Source organism: Pan troglodytes, chromosome 13 (genome assembly GCF_028858775.2).
Source record: "Pan troglodytes isolate AG18354 chromosome 13, NHGRI_mPanTro3-v2.0_pri, whole genome shotgun sequence".
Lineage (NCBI taxonomy): Eukaryota > Metazoa > Chordata > Mammalia > Primates > Hominidae > Pan > Pan troglodytes.
In genome coordinates this window covers 53,553,880-53,570,365 of record NC_072411.2, presented here as the reverse complement: position 1 = coordinate 53,570,365, position 16,486 = coordinate 53,553,880, and the positions used below count along the sequence as shown (strand labels likewise).

Here is a 16,486-nt window from a genome sequence, read left to right as displayed (position 1 = left end):
CACAATTATATCATATGATAAACAGCATGTCTCATTCTTAAGATAATCATAGCCTGCTGTCAAGTAACCATGTTCTGTTTTTTCTAGTATAAGTATAAAGAAGTATTTGAAAGGACAAAGTCAGATTTCAAGTATGTTGCCGACTCTCCGATCAATAGGCATTTCAAGTATGCAACTCAATTGATGAATGAGGTATGTATGAATAAACTGCTCCAATTAAGCCTATTCAATTCCCTAAAGAAGTCTCAGAGTTTTTTTAAATTAAAGCCCAATACACAGAATGACAGGAAAGCCATCCTAAGTTTTCATTTTAACTAAAGATTTGGAAAAGACTCTATAATGTCACCATCCAACAAGCTCTGCCAAACTACAAATAAGAACAAGTGAAGGGACCGTTCAGTGGTGGGAGAGCCCCGCAAACATCAGCACCTCTGCACAAACACAGGGCAGCACAGCCCTGCGGGTGACAATACCAGGCAGGTAAAGGATTTTCTTGACTGTCAGCAGAACTCCCTTATATATTACACAATCTATGTTGTGTAGATTTGGAAGACACAGAAGTTCAAGGTTAATTTAGTATCCTCCACTAAGGCACCAAAACGTCAGTTGTTAGAAGAGCTACGCTAAAGGAATAGTTGTGATTCATGCTTCAAAGATATTGCCATTGTTACTCCCACATATATTGGTGCACAGAAGTATCCATCTGCACCCAAATTTTTTCTTTCTATTTTATCCAGCCTTTCCTGTAACCATCTTTGCAATAATTTAAGTTAAATTTAGCTCAAGATGGCTGAAATAAACAAGCTATGAATTTATTTAGTTGGGATGGTTTATAGTTAAAGTTGTATTTAATTTCCTATTTTCAGATTTTTTACAGGTTTCTATAAGTTCAAAAATTCCGTGAGAAAATTAGTACAGTATTTCTAAAAATGAAAATATAGCCAATGGTATATTTACTTAAATGTATGACTTTTTTGTTTGTTGTCTTTACATTTGATTCAGTTCACTTTCAGTAGATTTCCAGACTGGACAACCCTGAAGAATTACTGCCAGTAGCTTCCTATGAATACAATCTTGATATATTTTGTTTCTATTTTTCTATTTCATGAAGAATTTCCAGGTCTCCTTTATAATCCAATAAATTAATAGCATTAGAAGACTATTACAAATTTCCCATGGATGTTTTAGCATCAGTTATGCTTTGAGATTCTCACAGCCTTAGTTGGTAAAGCTGTAGCTGATCAGTACCCTATTTTAAATATACCGTTAGATGCCATAAAACCTAATGTTGTTAATGGCATCATATGCAAAGATGGAAAATGTTTGGGCACAAGGAACTCTAATTTTGGTGTCATAAATCTGACCTATCCCACACTCCAGCCTTCTTCAGGTAATCTTCCTCCACTTGACTCTCTTTGCTTCCCTGTTTTTATTGTCTTGGGTATGTTGGGAGCCCACCACTAGAGATGACATGTTCTGGCCCTCTGGAGTGTTCACCTTGAGACATTTTTGTGTAGCCTTGAAGTTGTACTCTTGCTATAATATGCTATGATGTTTGAGCAGAAAAAATACAGAGCTGATTATGAGCAGCGGAAAGATAAATACCACCTGGTAGTCGATGAGCCTAGACATCTGCTGGCTAAGACCGCAGGCGACCAGATCAGTCAGGTACTGTGATGGGGCTGGCCGGTGGCCCAGGCAGGACTGTGCTCCCAGTTTCTCATGAGATGTCGTCCCGTCTGCTGCAAGGATGTCATAGGTTCTGCCTATGATATTGGGTTGTTCTGTTTCAAAGTATCTGTCTAGCCACCCAAAAAGCCCGTCAGCTATTTGAGTGTGCCAGTCCATGCTCTGTGTTCTCACTTGTGCTGTGGTGAAGATGAAAGGAAAAGCTGGGTCCTCCCATCCTTTACTCTTCTGGAGAACCTGTTTGAAAACTGCAACTGTAAACTGCAGATTGAGTTGCAAAAGCAAAAAATAAACAAACAACAACAAAAAACAAACAAAAATTAATGGAAGAAGACATAACTCCTTACTATATATCTTTCTATTCCAAAGATGTCTTCTTTTCTATAAAGCTATTTTGGTGGTAACGTAAGTGAAACTAGCTGTATCATTCCCCATTCACAAGGACTATGAATGGCCAACCGCAAGCATTGCAGTCATTCTGCTTCACATTATAATGTATTTGATGTCTTCACCCACACATATGTGAGTACATAAAGTGTGTATGCCTACATCTCTTCACTCGGAGGTGATTGGGATATAGAGCCGTGTTCTTTTCTGTCTTCATAAGTCTCTTTTGTGCTTCACTGCTCTTTGCATGGACAGAGAAAATATAAATCTAGTGCCAAGATGTTTCTGCAACATGGATGTAATGAAATTCTGCGTCCAGATATGTTGACTGCTCTCTACAATTCGCATATGTGGAGCCAGGTAATGTCTGATGGGATGTGAAGAAGGAGGTTTAGAAGTCTTGGATGCATTCCCTTGTATGCTTTCATTGATTTCCTCTCCCACTCCCTGCCCATGCTGGCTTCATATGGTAAAGCTATGTAAATATTCATTCCTTGTAAATGATCTCTGAATGTGGCCAAAGGTGATGGGACAGCGGTCATCCGTACATCATCTGACACTTTCAGAACTCTTAATAAAATTAACTGATTCTTTCAAGTGTTATTTCCAAAGTGGTATAACATTAATTTATACTTTTCAGTATTTGCCTCAAAGAAATAGATTCCTTAGAGATTGAAGATAGTAAGTAGATTCAACAGCATGTAAAAGGTCTGAATATTTAATGTTTTCATCTAATGTGTCCCTTGTTCAATTATCACTACAACTGTTGCGGGGAGATGAGGGTTACCGTGCAGCTCTATGAATATTGTATATATTCATGGCGCCTCTTGACTTTGATGCTGAATTGCTAGGTTATTTCCAGCACATCTGATCCCACACACACTGGTTAACAGTGTCTCTGATAATAATGCCTTTTTAGAAGGCCAACTGAAGCATGCACTTTCCAGCACATGCTGAAAGGTAAATTTGATGCAGCAATAAACAGTGATAATTGGTAACTACCAGACACAATGTTAGTAATAATACCATTTTTCCCAGACAAAAAAAAAAAAAGTTAATTGAGCTTTTCTCTTAGCAACTTGTTTTGTCATTTTAGTTTACCATGAAATCAATATGTGAAATGAGGAGGTTAAGCTCCAATTAAGAGCTTAACCTCCTCATTTCTCCTCCTATAAATATCCTGTTTGCCTGAACTTCCTCCTTTGTCCTTATATGATCCTCAAATAGTTGTGCATGAAATTTTATGGTGCTCTCTGTATCTGTCCTGCTTAAAACAGCTTCTGTGCATGAAAATAATTATGACTTGAAAATTGCAAAAACAAATGAATTTTTTTAAATGATAAATACTTCATATATACTCATTCTTTATTTTACATCCCTGTTTCATCTTTGACATGGAAAAATGCCTTTGGAGATTGTACATGTTCAATACAATATGTTATGAGTAAAACAATATTTGTCAGACTCCAGAGAACAGGTTCTAGTCCTGCTCTGAGATTTGGTCTAAATGTGCCCTTGGCTCAGTCTCGTAACCTCTGGGGGCCTCCGAGTACATGTGTATAAAACATATTGGAACTTGGGAGGCTGAGGCAGGAGAATTGCTTGAACCTGGGAGGTGGAGGTTGCAGTGAGCCAAGATCGCACCACTGCACTCCAGCCTGGGTGACAGAGCAAGGCTCCGTCTCAGAGGGAAACAAAAAAAGGAAATTATTAGTAGTAGTATCATCTGCTCACTCCATTTCACTTTTGCTATCAGACACAAATTTATAGTAAACATTTCCAGTTAGGAATTAAAGAGAAAGCTAGATACCATCTCCCACTCTGGTGTTTCAAGAGGATAATTAGATACCTTAAAGCCCACTCTACAACTTCTTAGAGCTCTTTCTTCTCTTCCACAATTTAGATCAAATACAGGAAAAACTATGAAAAATCAAAGGACAAATTTACCTCAATTGTGGATACTCCAGAACACCTGCGTACTACAAAAGTCAACAAACAAATCAGCGATGTAAGTGCAAGAAACACTGAATACCTTCTCAAACTCAGGGGGCATCTGCAAACATGGAGGGGCATTTAAAATTGTCACAAAGTCTGGGAGACTGCTGCCATTTAGTGGGAGGGAGGCAGGGGTGCGAGATGTCCTGTTATGCACAGGATTCTCCTCCCCAGTAAAGAATTGTTGTGGCCGGGCGTGGTGGCTTATGCCTGTAATTCCAGCACTTTGGGAAGCCAAGGCAGGTGGTTCACTTGAGGCCATGAGTTTGAGACCAGCCTGGCCAATATGGCAAAACCCCATCTCTACTAAAAATATAAAAATTAGCCAGATGCAATGGTGCATGCCTGTGGTCCCAGCTACTCAGGAGGCTGAGGCATGAGAATTGCTTGAGCCCAGGAGATGGAGGTTGCAGTGAGCCAAGATCATGCCACTGCACTCCAGCCTGGGTGGCAAAGTGAGACTCTGTCTCAAAAAAAAAAAAAAAAAAAAAGAAAGAAAGAAAAAAAAAAAGAGTTGTTGTGACCAAACTGGCAGACACGCCAGCTGGAAACACTGAGGTCTTAGCAGAGAGCATGAAAGCACCTGTCAAATTCGTAGAATTCTCTTTCCTTTATATTCACTCAGGAAAAAACTTTGCATTTATATTTTGATATTATACATTGAGAAGCATGACATGATGTCTTTCTGCTTTTTGATCTTTCAGATCCTTTATAAATTGGAATACAACAAGGCCAAACCCAGAGGCTACACCACAATCCACGACACGCCCATGTTGCTGCATGTCCGCAAGGTTAAAGATGAAGTCAGTGATGTAAGTACTAGAATGGTTTAGCAGTCCCTCTCATCTTGGCCTCCTTCTAATGTGATGTAACAAACCCTGGTCCAGTTATCTATTTCTGTGTAACAACCACCCTAAAACTTAGTGGATTAAAATAATAGTCATCTCTTTTGCTCATGATTCGGTAAGTTGACTGGACACAGCTGAATAGTCCTACTCCCCATGTTGCTGGCAGACACCTGGGGCTCAGTCAAGCCAGGACATCCAGGTGGCTCACTCCCATGGCTAGCCATTGGTGATGGCTGCGGGCTGGGAGCTGGGCTACTGTGTAGACGAGACAGGAACCCCTTCATGTGGCCTCTCCACATGCCTGGGACTTCTCCCCAGATGGCTCTCCACGTGGCTTAAACATATCCTGAGGTACTGATTTTTTAAAAATGAATTTCCACGACTTTCTCCTAAAGATACTGATAAGTAAATTGGTAAACTAGGTCTATGGTGAAGCCAGGAAAATTGTGATTCCTATGATCAGTTTAGTAAACCCCACTATGGCTCCCTCGGAACAGTTTACTTTGGCCTTAGTCACATAAAACCTAGGATCCTTCCCCAACGATTAATGAAAAAGCCCAGATCGAGGCCCTCGACCCTGAAATTTAAGAAGAGCAAAAGTGGGTGAAGCTGGAAGTCCCAGGCCCAGGATGGAAAAACTGCCTGTTGGGCCTGCAGATGCTAAGCCTTCTCTGTGCCTTTCCCTCCTATCCAAACCCACATATACCAAAACTTGCTAGGTATGTCTCCAGCAATGACAATATACAGTTCCATATATTTTTAAAAGGTAGAATGATTGCTGTATTCATCAGTTCATTCATTCATCAAATATTGTCTATGTGCCTGACACTAGGAATGAGATGATGGATGATAAACAGTTTTTGCCCTTAAGGGGTCCTTAATGGAAAGAATAGGCAGATTAAAAAAAAATTATAACATGATATGATAATAGCTATAACTGCAGGAGCACAGAAGGAGAGCAAGACTAATTCTGTCTGGGTGAGCTGGTAGGGAAAGGCTTCTCTTCCATCAGCAGTTATCAAGATGTTCTGAACTCAAGATTTGCTGATTTGGGGAAAGGAAAACCTGAATGAATAGGGGTCCAACTGGTCCTTTCAGCACAAGCACAGAAACAAAAATTATATGGCAGGCTGGGCACGGTGGCTCACACCTGTAATCCCAGCACTTTGAAAGGCTGAGGTGGGCGGGATCACCTGAGGTCACGAGTTTGAGACCAGCCTGGCCAACATGGCGAAACCCCATCTCTACTAAAATACAAAATTAGCCGGGTGAGGTGGCGCACGCCTGTGGTCCCAGCTACTCAGGAGGCTGAGGCAGGAGAATTGCTTGAACCTGGGAGGCGGAGGTTGCAGTGAGCTGAGATCACACCATTGTACTCCAGCCTGGGTGACAGAGAGAGAATCTGTTAAAAAAAAAAAAAATTATATGGCAACACTGATGACCATAGTCAGTGTGCCCTGATCTGAGATAGGAAGGTGCATCTCTGCATGGCTGTATCCTTGCTCCACAGCAGATTTTTAAAATTCCGTCTTAAGGAGCATTGTGTACTATAGTCATGCATGGATTTAATTCCTTGTTTTTTAAGATGCTCAGTATGCTGCTATAAAAAAATTAATCTTGTCACTGTGTTTCCTCCCACAGCTGAAATACAAAGAAGTATACCAAAGAAATAAATCCAACTGCACCATTGAGCCAGATGCTGTTCATATCAAAGCAGCCAAGGACGCCTACAAAGTCAACACCAATGTAAGTTCCAGAAACTTCCCCAAGCATGGTGGGGGATTTACCAGCTTCTGTAGGACACATGGCCTCTTTTTACATCTCTTCAGGCAATTCAGCTCTAGTGATTGATTCCAAAGCAAGAGTCAGGCCCCAGGAGCATGAACAATGATGCTAAAATATAAATGCTGCATTGGTCCTCACAAAGGAGCATAGGGAAGAGCAAAGGAAGCTTCATCCCATGCCATGGATGCTACACCCACTCAGCTTTTGCGGTGGGTGGCTGAGAAATGGGACGTTTAATACTGAAACGTAGGTTGCATTTTTGGAAAGTGCCTGAGCATTTTTCATTCTCTTTCCCTGTGCTCTCCTCCTGCCTCAAACTCTACAATCTGCTTCTTCTGATGAAGAAAACATTGAGCCATTTGGTGCCATCAGGCATTGGCCTAGACCTTCTTCCTGCTCAGATATTCCCTGCGTTGACTCTCTTCTTGGGTGCAGCATCTTAAGGCCTCAACTACAGAAATAATTTTGTGCATTTAGATGAGCACTGACTTCTTAAAAATATATTAAATGGTTATACAATGAAACCATTGTAACCGAATTAGTACCCACTAGTGCTAGAGGGGACATATATTTATGAGGGCTAGCAAACTGGAATCCCTGTAGGAGCTGGCAAAGAGCTTGTACGTATCCTGAGGATGGATTGAGGGTAGACGGATAGAAGGACAGATGTGAGATAAAGCAAATGCAGTAAAACGTACCTTGCAAAATCCAGGTTGTATGGGTATTCTCTGTAATATTCTTGCAACATTTTTGTATGTTTGAAATTTTTCAAAATAAAATGAGGGGAGAAAAACCTTATTAAATAGTATACATAAAAGCATGTGCATTGTATTGTGTATAAATTATACCTCAATTTTAAAAAGAGAGAAAGAATGAGGAAAGAAATGTGCCTAATAGTGCAGGCTCCTCCCAAGGACACTCAAATTAAATTACATACACTTCTGTGGCTCAGATTTGGCCCAATGCAGCCAGTTCTCCAGCCCTGAAGGGTCTAGGAAGCATGCAAGCCCCTCTGCAGCCAGACTGCCTGGGTTTAAATTCCAGCTCCACCAATTGCTAAGTCTCACCTTGGGAAGTTTACTTAACCTTTCTATCCAGTTCTTCAGCTGTCTATTTCATGCAGTTGTTATGAAGATTAGGTGAATTAATTTTATAAAATTTTATAATTCATTTAATTAGTTTTGTAATTTGTAAAGAACTTAGAAAAGTGCCTGGCAGAAAATAAATACCTAGTGTTTGATCATTTTTGGTAAAAATTAAACCCGAATTTAGTTTGAAATTAAAAGTACTCGATTCTGAAGATGATTGGGCTGGACTGGCAGAACTAGAGAGATTGAAGAATCATTTCACCCGGAGGCCTTTAAAAATTTTAGCCTCTATTTCGGGACCACAGGGTCCCAACAGATGACCTCTGAGTGGATGACTAGCTGCATAAATTGTACAGAAATTTTAATTGGGGCTTCCTCTTGCATTAGGAATCATGATTTGAGATGTTTTGAAATGCAAGAGCCCCTCTGTGCCATGTGTGTGTTTATGAATTTAGCCTACTGAATCAAGTGATTCCTTTCTCTCCTGTTAAAAACAGCTGGACTATAAGAAACAGTACGAAGCCAACAAAGCCCACTGGAAGTGGACTCCTGACCGACCGGACTTCCTCCAGGCTGCCAAGTCATCCCTGCAGCAAAGCGATGTAAGACAGGAGAGACACAGACGATTGTAACTGCATACTGCACCTGAGAAATACAATGAATAATTATTTATAATAACCACTGTCATGAGTGTTAACCCTTGCTCGTTTGAGATCCGAGAAGGAGAGGAGGATGGTTAGGGGAGCGATAGGCGAGCTCAGAACCCAAACCTGCCCATGGAGCCTATTCTCCTTTGGCTGGGCCTGGACACAAATGACTGAGTTCTGACTGAGGCTGGGGAGAGTCTGGGGGAAGACCGGGGATGGAGGGGCTTGGTCCTGGCAGCTAGGCTGAAAAGGAGGAGTCCAAAATGCAGTGAGGGACCAAGAAGCTCTTCCCCTCATTCTGGTAGCAAGTCTTTGTCCTCTCCTTAAGAGGACTCCCTGTGTGTTTAATCAAATGCCCAGCTTCCTCCTGTGCTGTGACCCTTCCCTTTTCTTCTGCCTTTCTTCTATAACAGTTTGAATATAAGCTGGACCGGGAGTTCCTCAAGGGTTGCAAGCTTTCTGTCACTGATGACAAAAACACGGTGCTCGCCCTCAGGAATACTTTAATAGAAAGTGATGTAAGTATCTAGTTCCTTCCATGATGCCTAATGTCACTCAGGGCCATCTTCCATGGTACAGTCCCCAGGGACACCAGGGAAGGATGGAGAAGAGCTGCTTCCATCAGGGCTCAGGTATGGGTCCTGAATTATGGCCTATCCTGTGATGGACACCAGCAGTCAAGCAGGGCAGCAGCAGTGCAAGGGCCATTAGATCCAGGTGACAGTCCTCGATTTATACTGCACCAGCGAGAGTTCACACAGCAGGAATTAGGACCCTGAAGGCCTGGCTGGACTCTTTATGGAAACGCCATGATTTGTTTTCTATGGGATCATACTTTCCCTTCACTACAGTTTCCTCCTCTGTAAAGACGGAATAATAATGGGCTTATGGAGGGCTTATGGGAGGGACAAATGGCATATCTGAGCATGCTGTGAACATAAGTGTGACTATATAAAGATTCATCACGAGATCCATTTTGATTGTTATTAAAACCACAACTTGCTAGAGATAAGGAAAAAACCCTTTTGAATATTTCCCCAAATTTGCAAGTATCACATCTTTTATTGAGTTTAGTATTGTCAACGCTGCTGTTCTAGTGGTTTGGGGGTGTAATAAAAATATGTAGGATATCCAGCAGAGCTAAAGAAATGCCCTTTTTCCTGCCCCTGAAGCTGAAATACAAAGAGAAACATGTCAAGGAAAGAGGAACCTGCCATGCCGTACCTGACACGCCTCAGATCCTGCTGGCGAAGACTGTCAGCAACCTGGTGTCTGAGGTAACCCCCAGCCGCCCATGAGTTCTGCTTCCCTCTTCGGAGAACGCCCCAGGCAGATGCCTTAATGAGCTCTCTATGGATTCCCCCAGAACAAGTACAAGGACCATGTCAAGAAGCACTTGGCACAGGGCTCATACACAACACTACCAGAGACCCGGGACACTGTTCACGTCAAGGAAGTGACCAAGCATGTCAGTGATGTAAGTGATCAACCACCGGTCTCTTGGCAGCAACAATGCCACTTGACTGTAGAATCTGGTGAAATAATGTCAGTTGCCTTTTGCTTCCTTTATGTAGCTTCACTCTTACCATCAATATCTACATGTGAATCTTAAACTCTGATTTTTAAAATGACCCGGTATTTATTGGCTTTCCAATTCTGGCAATTATGGCAAATGTGGGTTTTGCTACAGGACATGTAATCTAGCCATATCAGATATTACTAACCTATTAATAACAGAAGGAAACATTGCTGATTAGGAGTGGCCTCTCCTATTATTAAACTGCTACCCAATTTTAGAAAGGTAAAACTACCTCTTTGGGCCTCAGTAATCTCTGCCTGCTCTATCCTTATCAATAATGCTGTAGTAACCTTGGTATTATATGAGTCCCATATGGTCCCATATATTTTTAAAAGGTAGAAATAGTAAATAAAAGAGCTTAATTTGCCTCTACCCAGGTTCTCCAAAGATTGCCAGGTGGTTCTAGTGTTGGGTTGCAGGACACAAATGACAGAGAAGAACTAGAATATGGGTCTTATCTAAGTCCCAGACTGACGCCAAAATGGGGAGCATGGATTTTCCTGGAGATTTCACAGTTCTTCAAGTAAACCAACTCTGTTCCCAGCTTCCTCTACTCATAAAAGTAATTCTGGCTCTATTTAGACAAATTACAAAAAGAAGTTTGTCAAGGAGAAAGGAAAATCCAACTACTCCATCATGCTGGAGCCACCAGAGGTGAAACATGCTATGGAAGTGGCCAAGAAGCAAAGCGATGTAAGTTTTCCCTCTCAACACTCTTGGGGGCCCATTTGAAGCAGTGGAACCCAGATTGGTGCATTCTCTTGTTCCAGTGTGTGGTCACTCTAATTCCTCTGTGGTAGCTTCAAAAAGTTAGTGGCGAGAATTGGTTTGGGTTTAAGGAAAAAAGCTGATTGTGCTTAATGGGGACTTTGAGAAAGATAGCATATCTCGGCTGGGCGTGGTGGCTCATGCCTATAATCCCAGCACTTTGGGAGCCCAAGACAGGCAGATCACGAGGTCAGGAGTTCGAGACCAGCCTGGCCAATATGGTGAAACCCTGTCTCTACTAAAAACACAAAAATCAGCCGGGCATGGTGGTGCACACCTGCAGTCCCCAGCTACTCGGGAGGCTGAGGCAGAAGAATCACTTGAATCCGGGAGACAGAGGTTGCAGTGAGCTGAGATTGTACCACTGCACTCAAGCCTGGGCAACAGAGTGAGATTCCATCTCAAAAAAAAAAAAAAAAAAAAAAAAAAAAAAGCCTCTCTCTTGAGTAAACATTTTCTTCCCCAATAAAGGTCGCTTACAGAAAAGATGCCAAAGAGAACCTGCATTACACCACAGTGGCTGATCGACCAGACATCAAGAAGGCCACACAGGCAGCCAAACAGGCCAGTGAGGTAAGGGTGTCATGAAAATGTCCCCAGTCCCCAACAGCCATTGCCAAGGCATGCCAGGCAACCATCACCTGTTGCCCATTTTGGTTTTCTCTGATTCAGGTGGAGTACAGAGCCAAGCACCGCAAGGAAGGCAGCCACGGCTTAAGCATGCTCGGTCGCCCAGACATAGAAATGGCCAAGAAGGCAGCCAAGCTGAGCAGCCAGGTAATGCAGATGGGTGCACTGGTGGCTCTCATGTGAGGAGATTATAAAAGACCTTGCAGGAAGAAGTGATTTCCAGATTGAAAATGCAAAGGGATGCTGGGTCTGTAATAGTACTGCAAAGCTTCCAAGGGTTATAAAAAGTGCACTGAGGGCCTTTTCTCGTTTCCCTCTAAGCTGTCTAGACCTTTCTTGTTCTCCACTTTACCATTTATGGGCATTTGTCTGGGTGTCTGTGTGCTTAATTATCTTTATGTGACAAAAACATCAGCTCATGAGATCCTACTGGAACCTCTCCCCAGGCCTTAAGAGTTTCATCCTCGGGGTCTGATTCATACTTGAGTCACCTGGGATAGATTTAACATGAAGAGCAATGAAATTCTAACTTCTAGAATCCAACCAGATGAAAATATTCATTTTTTTTTCATTAAACATACATATATTAACCGCCCGGGCTAGGAAGTAGGGATGAGCAGATGTCTTCAGATTACTTGTCCATGGATAAATCATTAAAATTTTGTTTGGCAAGTGTTTGATCAGGGTATGCACAGGGTGCTGATGGAGAATGCCACATTCTTGCAGATCTCATATTATTGAGAAGCAAATGGACTCAGAAATGTGTTGCCCAAACCCAGTTACCACATGACTTATTTTCCCTTGTTAGACCAATTATCTAAAATTCCCCAAGTTATGACAGGTTTTCAGACTTTAGCTCAGAGATCCCATCATCTACCACCAGACCTATCAGAGTGCAAGTTTGATCCTATAGGACTTTAGCTTAAGAATATCTCATTTCTCCTCCAATTTACAGATCCTACCTTCTTTTTCCTTGTCCTCTCAGGTATCTGTTTGAAGAAATAGGTTTGGGATATACATTTGGTTGTCGTGAGTGACTGACTTTCAGCAATAGCAAACATGGGATTCCAATCTTTTGGAAGATATAATGCAGTAATGTCAAGTGACAGAACAAGTTAGAATTATGAAAACACAAGAGGGTCAGATGACTGATGAAAAGCAATATTATTTTTTTAAAAGTTTTTAAACTTAAAATTCCTATGTAACATATTTTATTGTAAATTAATGGAATTGTATAAGTATTTGAAACTAAGATATGGGATCACCACCAACAACAAAAAAACAGTGGACTCTCTAAGAGTAATGAGATGTAACAAGAACTTATTAATGCAAAAAGTTAATGTTTTTAAATGTACAAGGTCATATCATTATAATTTAAAAACAAACGACTATGATGTTGAAATTTTGAAAACTTTATTGTTTTTGAAAATCAAGAGGCTCCTATTTCTAGTACTAAGTGAATCCTATGGTATGGAGAATGGGACCCCACGGGTCCCATTTACTTCCTGTGAAAGGCTGGTCTCCGGATTGACAGCTTCATGGTTTGGCCCTGGGCCCAAGGGCGCTTCAGCTGTGTGTGGGCTTTCCCTGTTCTGACTTTGCTGTCTTGCTGCATACTCTAGGCGGAATACCTCAAAGGCCAAAGGAGAGGGCACGGCGCTGCATCTTATGACACCCCTATGATGAGGCATCTTAAGAAAATTAATGTACTCATCAGTGATGTAAGAAAGACTGAGACCAGCAAGCCATTATTTCTGTCTTCCTCTGATTCTTGTCTACTTTCTTGGCATTGGTCAGGAGACTGACCAGGTTGCATTCTTTTCTGTTGATTTTTGTGTTGGAACGTGTAGATTGCTGTGGAAATTTGTTGAAGGATATACTTTTGCATACACCCTTCTTTTCCTGCATGAAACTTTCCATCTGGAACATACCACTTGGAATAGGAAGGTAGACTAGACTCAGAGATGGCCTCCTAATGTATGTGTATGTTAGGTTGCTGACACTGATCAAATTAAATGATGAAATGAAAACAAACTGAGAATCTCATCTTCAACCAAAGAAACCTCTGCTTCTTCTGAAGTTATCTGCCATTTTTGATTTTTAATATACTGAAGATTGGTATTTAATATAGTTTCTCAGTTCAGGCCTTCTATGAATCAACAGTATAAACTTTTAATAGCTTTTCTAATTCTCGGGACTGTTCTTCAGTCTTTAGAAGCACCAGTATACATCTCAATTCAATAAAAAGGAGCTAAAAAATTAGATCTTAAGCTTTAAATACAATTAAACTCCTAAAAATATAATTAATGCAAAATCACTTTCCTATACTACATCCATAATAGGCCCAATTTCTGAGCCTGATGGGATTATAAACCCCGGGGGCTGCCACTTGCCGAGACATGGCATTGCAGAGTTGCCTCTTAGCTCCCATGGTTAATGGGAAAAAGCTTCACCATTCCCTAATGCCAAGTGTATGTAGTTTTACTACATTACTCCCTAGTCAAACACCATTCCAAGAATTCCTAGGGTCCTAAACCTGGTACATGTCCTTACCTTTCAAACTATACTAGTTTTAAGAAGATCCAGTCAAAAAGGAAGGCCAAAAGTGCTGAACTCAGATTCATATCAGTAGTTGTACAAAGCTGCATTTGTTTAGAGGACTTCCTATGGAGAAGGGAGCCATAACTTTTTTTCAGTTAAAAAGGTTGAAGTTAACTTGAAATTAACAGAAGAAAAAGAAACTGAAGTGGAATCAATGGCATTGCTGCTTGAAAAATACCTCTTCAGAAACAAGTATCTTCTAAAAGACAGAAGGAGGACTTTTAGTATGCTTCTAAAAACAGCAGATTTTATTCTCATTTGAGATGGGCTTTTGCTTCTTTTCTTCCCTACTCTGAGTCTGCATATCTGGTTTGCTTTTCTGTGTTTCACAACTCTTGGGAACATCTCCTAGTTTTATGGACTTCTATATCTCTTAGGAAAAGTTGCCTTTGGTCCAGACACCAGCTCACACCTCAGACCTTCCTTAGCAGGCCTTCCACTTCTTTATGTTGAGAGTGAAACTTTTTCAGAGAAGAGCCATTGTAGCATTTGTTTACGTTTCTTTTTCCTTTACTTTGTGTGTCTCAGTGTGCCTGCATCATGCTGAACTGTTCTGCATGCTTATTTTTTCCCTGCATTTCCACTGAGGATTTATTCAAAGTAAAGGAGTCTCAGCATTGTGAATGCATTTTCTCTGATGTGGCAGATTTCATTGTTATTTTGTGTCTGTTGTGCTGGATGTGTCAAGTTGGGGGAGGTGAAGAGCAGTGATGAACCATGAGGGGTACTGGTGTTAGTGAGTCTTTCATCTTAACAATAACAGAAACTCTAGGATTCCCTGAGGGTTAAATATTGCCCTTTTGGTTGGCTAACATCTAGAAACAGCTCAGTTTTCATTCCTCCTAGAGTGAATAACTAGTAGAATTCTACTTCTGGCCTTAATTCTACAATACTGTTGACAAAAGCATCAGTTTGTTTTTCAATTAGGAGATGTTTCTGTCACTTTCCATTCTGTTGAATTCTCCTATAAATAAATCCTCTTATTTATTTTGTGAGACAGGGTCTTGCTCTGTTGCCCACGATGGAGTGCAGTGGCGCGATCCTGACTCACTGCAGCCTCCACCTCCCGGGCTCAAGTGATCCTCCCACTTCAGCCTCCTGAGTAGCTGAGACTACAGGGGTGCACCACAATGCCCAGTTAATTTTTGTATTTTTAGTGGAGATGGGGTTTCAGCATGTGCCCAGGCTGGTCTCAAACTCCTGGGCTCAAGTAATTCGCCCACCTTGGCCTCCTAAAGTGCTGAGATTACAGGCATGAGCCACCACACCTGGCTATCATCCTCTTTAGATATTTTACCTAGACAAAATGACTGTCTCTTCCTTCCATTCAATCAAATCACATTTATTGAGCAACTATTAGTGCAAGGCATTGTGCTTATTTTTTAAATTGGAGTTATTTAGCCCTCTGCCTACCTAACCTTATTTTTATGTATACTAAAAGTATATTTAATCTTATTTTTTCTCATTATTCTGAAGTATCTCACTTTTTTCCTACTTCTAGTCTGAAATCACACTTGAAGCCATTAACCCCCAAACTCTCATATTTGTTTACTCAGGAGTTATACCGTTTTTGGCCAAGTTTAATAATTTTTAAATGATATAGCCAAAGTACTATTTTAAAATAACAATAAATTCTCCTAATTTAACAGATTCTTTATTTTTCAACCTTCTTGATCATTTACAGCCCTTCTTTGGATTTCACACAGACTTAAACTGCTGTTGGTTTTGCTAGTTAGGAGTGCTAAAATGCTCCAAATCAAGTACATTAAATCACATCTCTGAATTTAGCCTGAAGCCTTTTCCAATTTTTTTTTGTTTTGCATTAGAAAGAGGTGATTACTTTTTATACCTTGGAATAATATAAAAATGAGCAAGGCCAGTGATCATATATTTGAATGCCTGTTGTCTTGTCATTCTTAATTATTAATAGTGTCTTCTTTACTCTAAATGTCCCAGTTTGGATAATAGATTATATGATCACTCTATGTACAATGCATATTCTTTGGCATCTGTGTTTCTACTATTCCCCAATTCCCAAATTGATTGATGTCCAGGAATAATTTGGATGTTTGCATTTGCTGTTAGGTTAAATACCGAGAAAATTTCGATAAAGAAAAGGGCAAGACACCAAAATACAATCCAAAAGACAGCCAGCTCTACAAAGTCATGAAAGATGCTAATAATCTTGCAAGTGAGGTATGTTTCTAAAATTGTGGTAAAATATATAACATGGTATTTGCCATTTTAACTGTTTTTAAGTGTGCAATTCAGTAGCATTTATAACACTCACAATATTATCCAACTACTGTCACTATTTCCAAAATGTTTTCATACCAACAGAAACTATAACCATTAAGCAAAAACTCTCCATTCCCTCCTCCCGTCAGCTCCTGGGAACCTCTTATCTACTTTTTGTCTCTATGCATTTGCCTATTTTAGAGAGGGCATATAAATGGAATCAAACAGTAT

At 40.7% G+C, this 16,486-nt stretch overlaps 2 protein-coding genes across 22 annotated transcripts in view; one reads left to right on the top strand and one right to left on the bottom strand.

The window, feature by feature from the left end:
• NEB (nebulin) overlaps positions 1 to 16,486 on the top strand; it is a 244,262-nt gene that overhangs the window by 193,763 nt on the left and 34,013 nt on the right. For 19 of the 21 annotated variants that reach the window (XM_054679822.2, XM_063791165.1, XM_063791175.1 and 16 more), the window contains 13 exons: positions 88 to 192; positions 1,564 to 1,668; positions 3,980 to 4,084; positions 4,776 to 4,883; positions 6,561 to 6,665; positions 8,290 to 8,394; positions 8,853 to 8,957; positions 9,612 to 9,716; positions 9,806 to 9,916; positions 10,601 to 10,711; positions 11,258 to 11,359; positions 11,459 to 11,563; positions 16,103 to 16,213. In XM_054679822.2, the coding sequence (XP_054535797.1) occupies positions 88 to 192; positions 1,564 to 1,668; positions 3,980 to 4,084; positions 4,776 to 4,883; positions 6,561 to 6,665; positions 8,290 to 8,394; positions 8,853 to 8,957; positions 9,612 to 9,716; positions 9,806 to 9,916; positions 10,601 to 10,711; positions 11,258 to 11,359; positions 11,459 to 11,563; positions 16,103 to 16,213 (1,383 nt within the window). Of the gene's footprint in view, positions 1 to 87; positions 193 to 1,563; positions 1,669 to 2,331; positions 2,437 to 3,979; positions 4,085 to 4,775; positions 4,884 to 6,560; positions 6,666 to 8,289; positions 8,395 to 8,852; positions 8,958 to 9,611; positions 9,717 to 9,805; positions 9,917 to 10,600; positions 10,712 to 11,257; positions 11,360 to 11,458; positions 11,564 to 16,102; positions 16,214 to 16,486 lie in introns of all 21 variants that reach the window. The other 2 variants (XM_063791176.1, XM_054679823.2) reach the window with 2 other exon arrangements.
• RIF1 (replication timing regulatory factor 1) overlaps positions 1,606 to 16,486 on the bottom strand; it is a 124,085-nt gene continuing 109,204 nt past the window's right edge. The window contains exon 37 of the transcript XR_010150084.1: positions 1,606 to 1,950. The gene's annotated coding sequence lies outside the window, so the exon portion shown is untranslated. The remainder of the gene's footprint in view (positions 1,951 to 16,486) is intronic.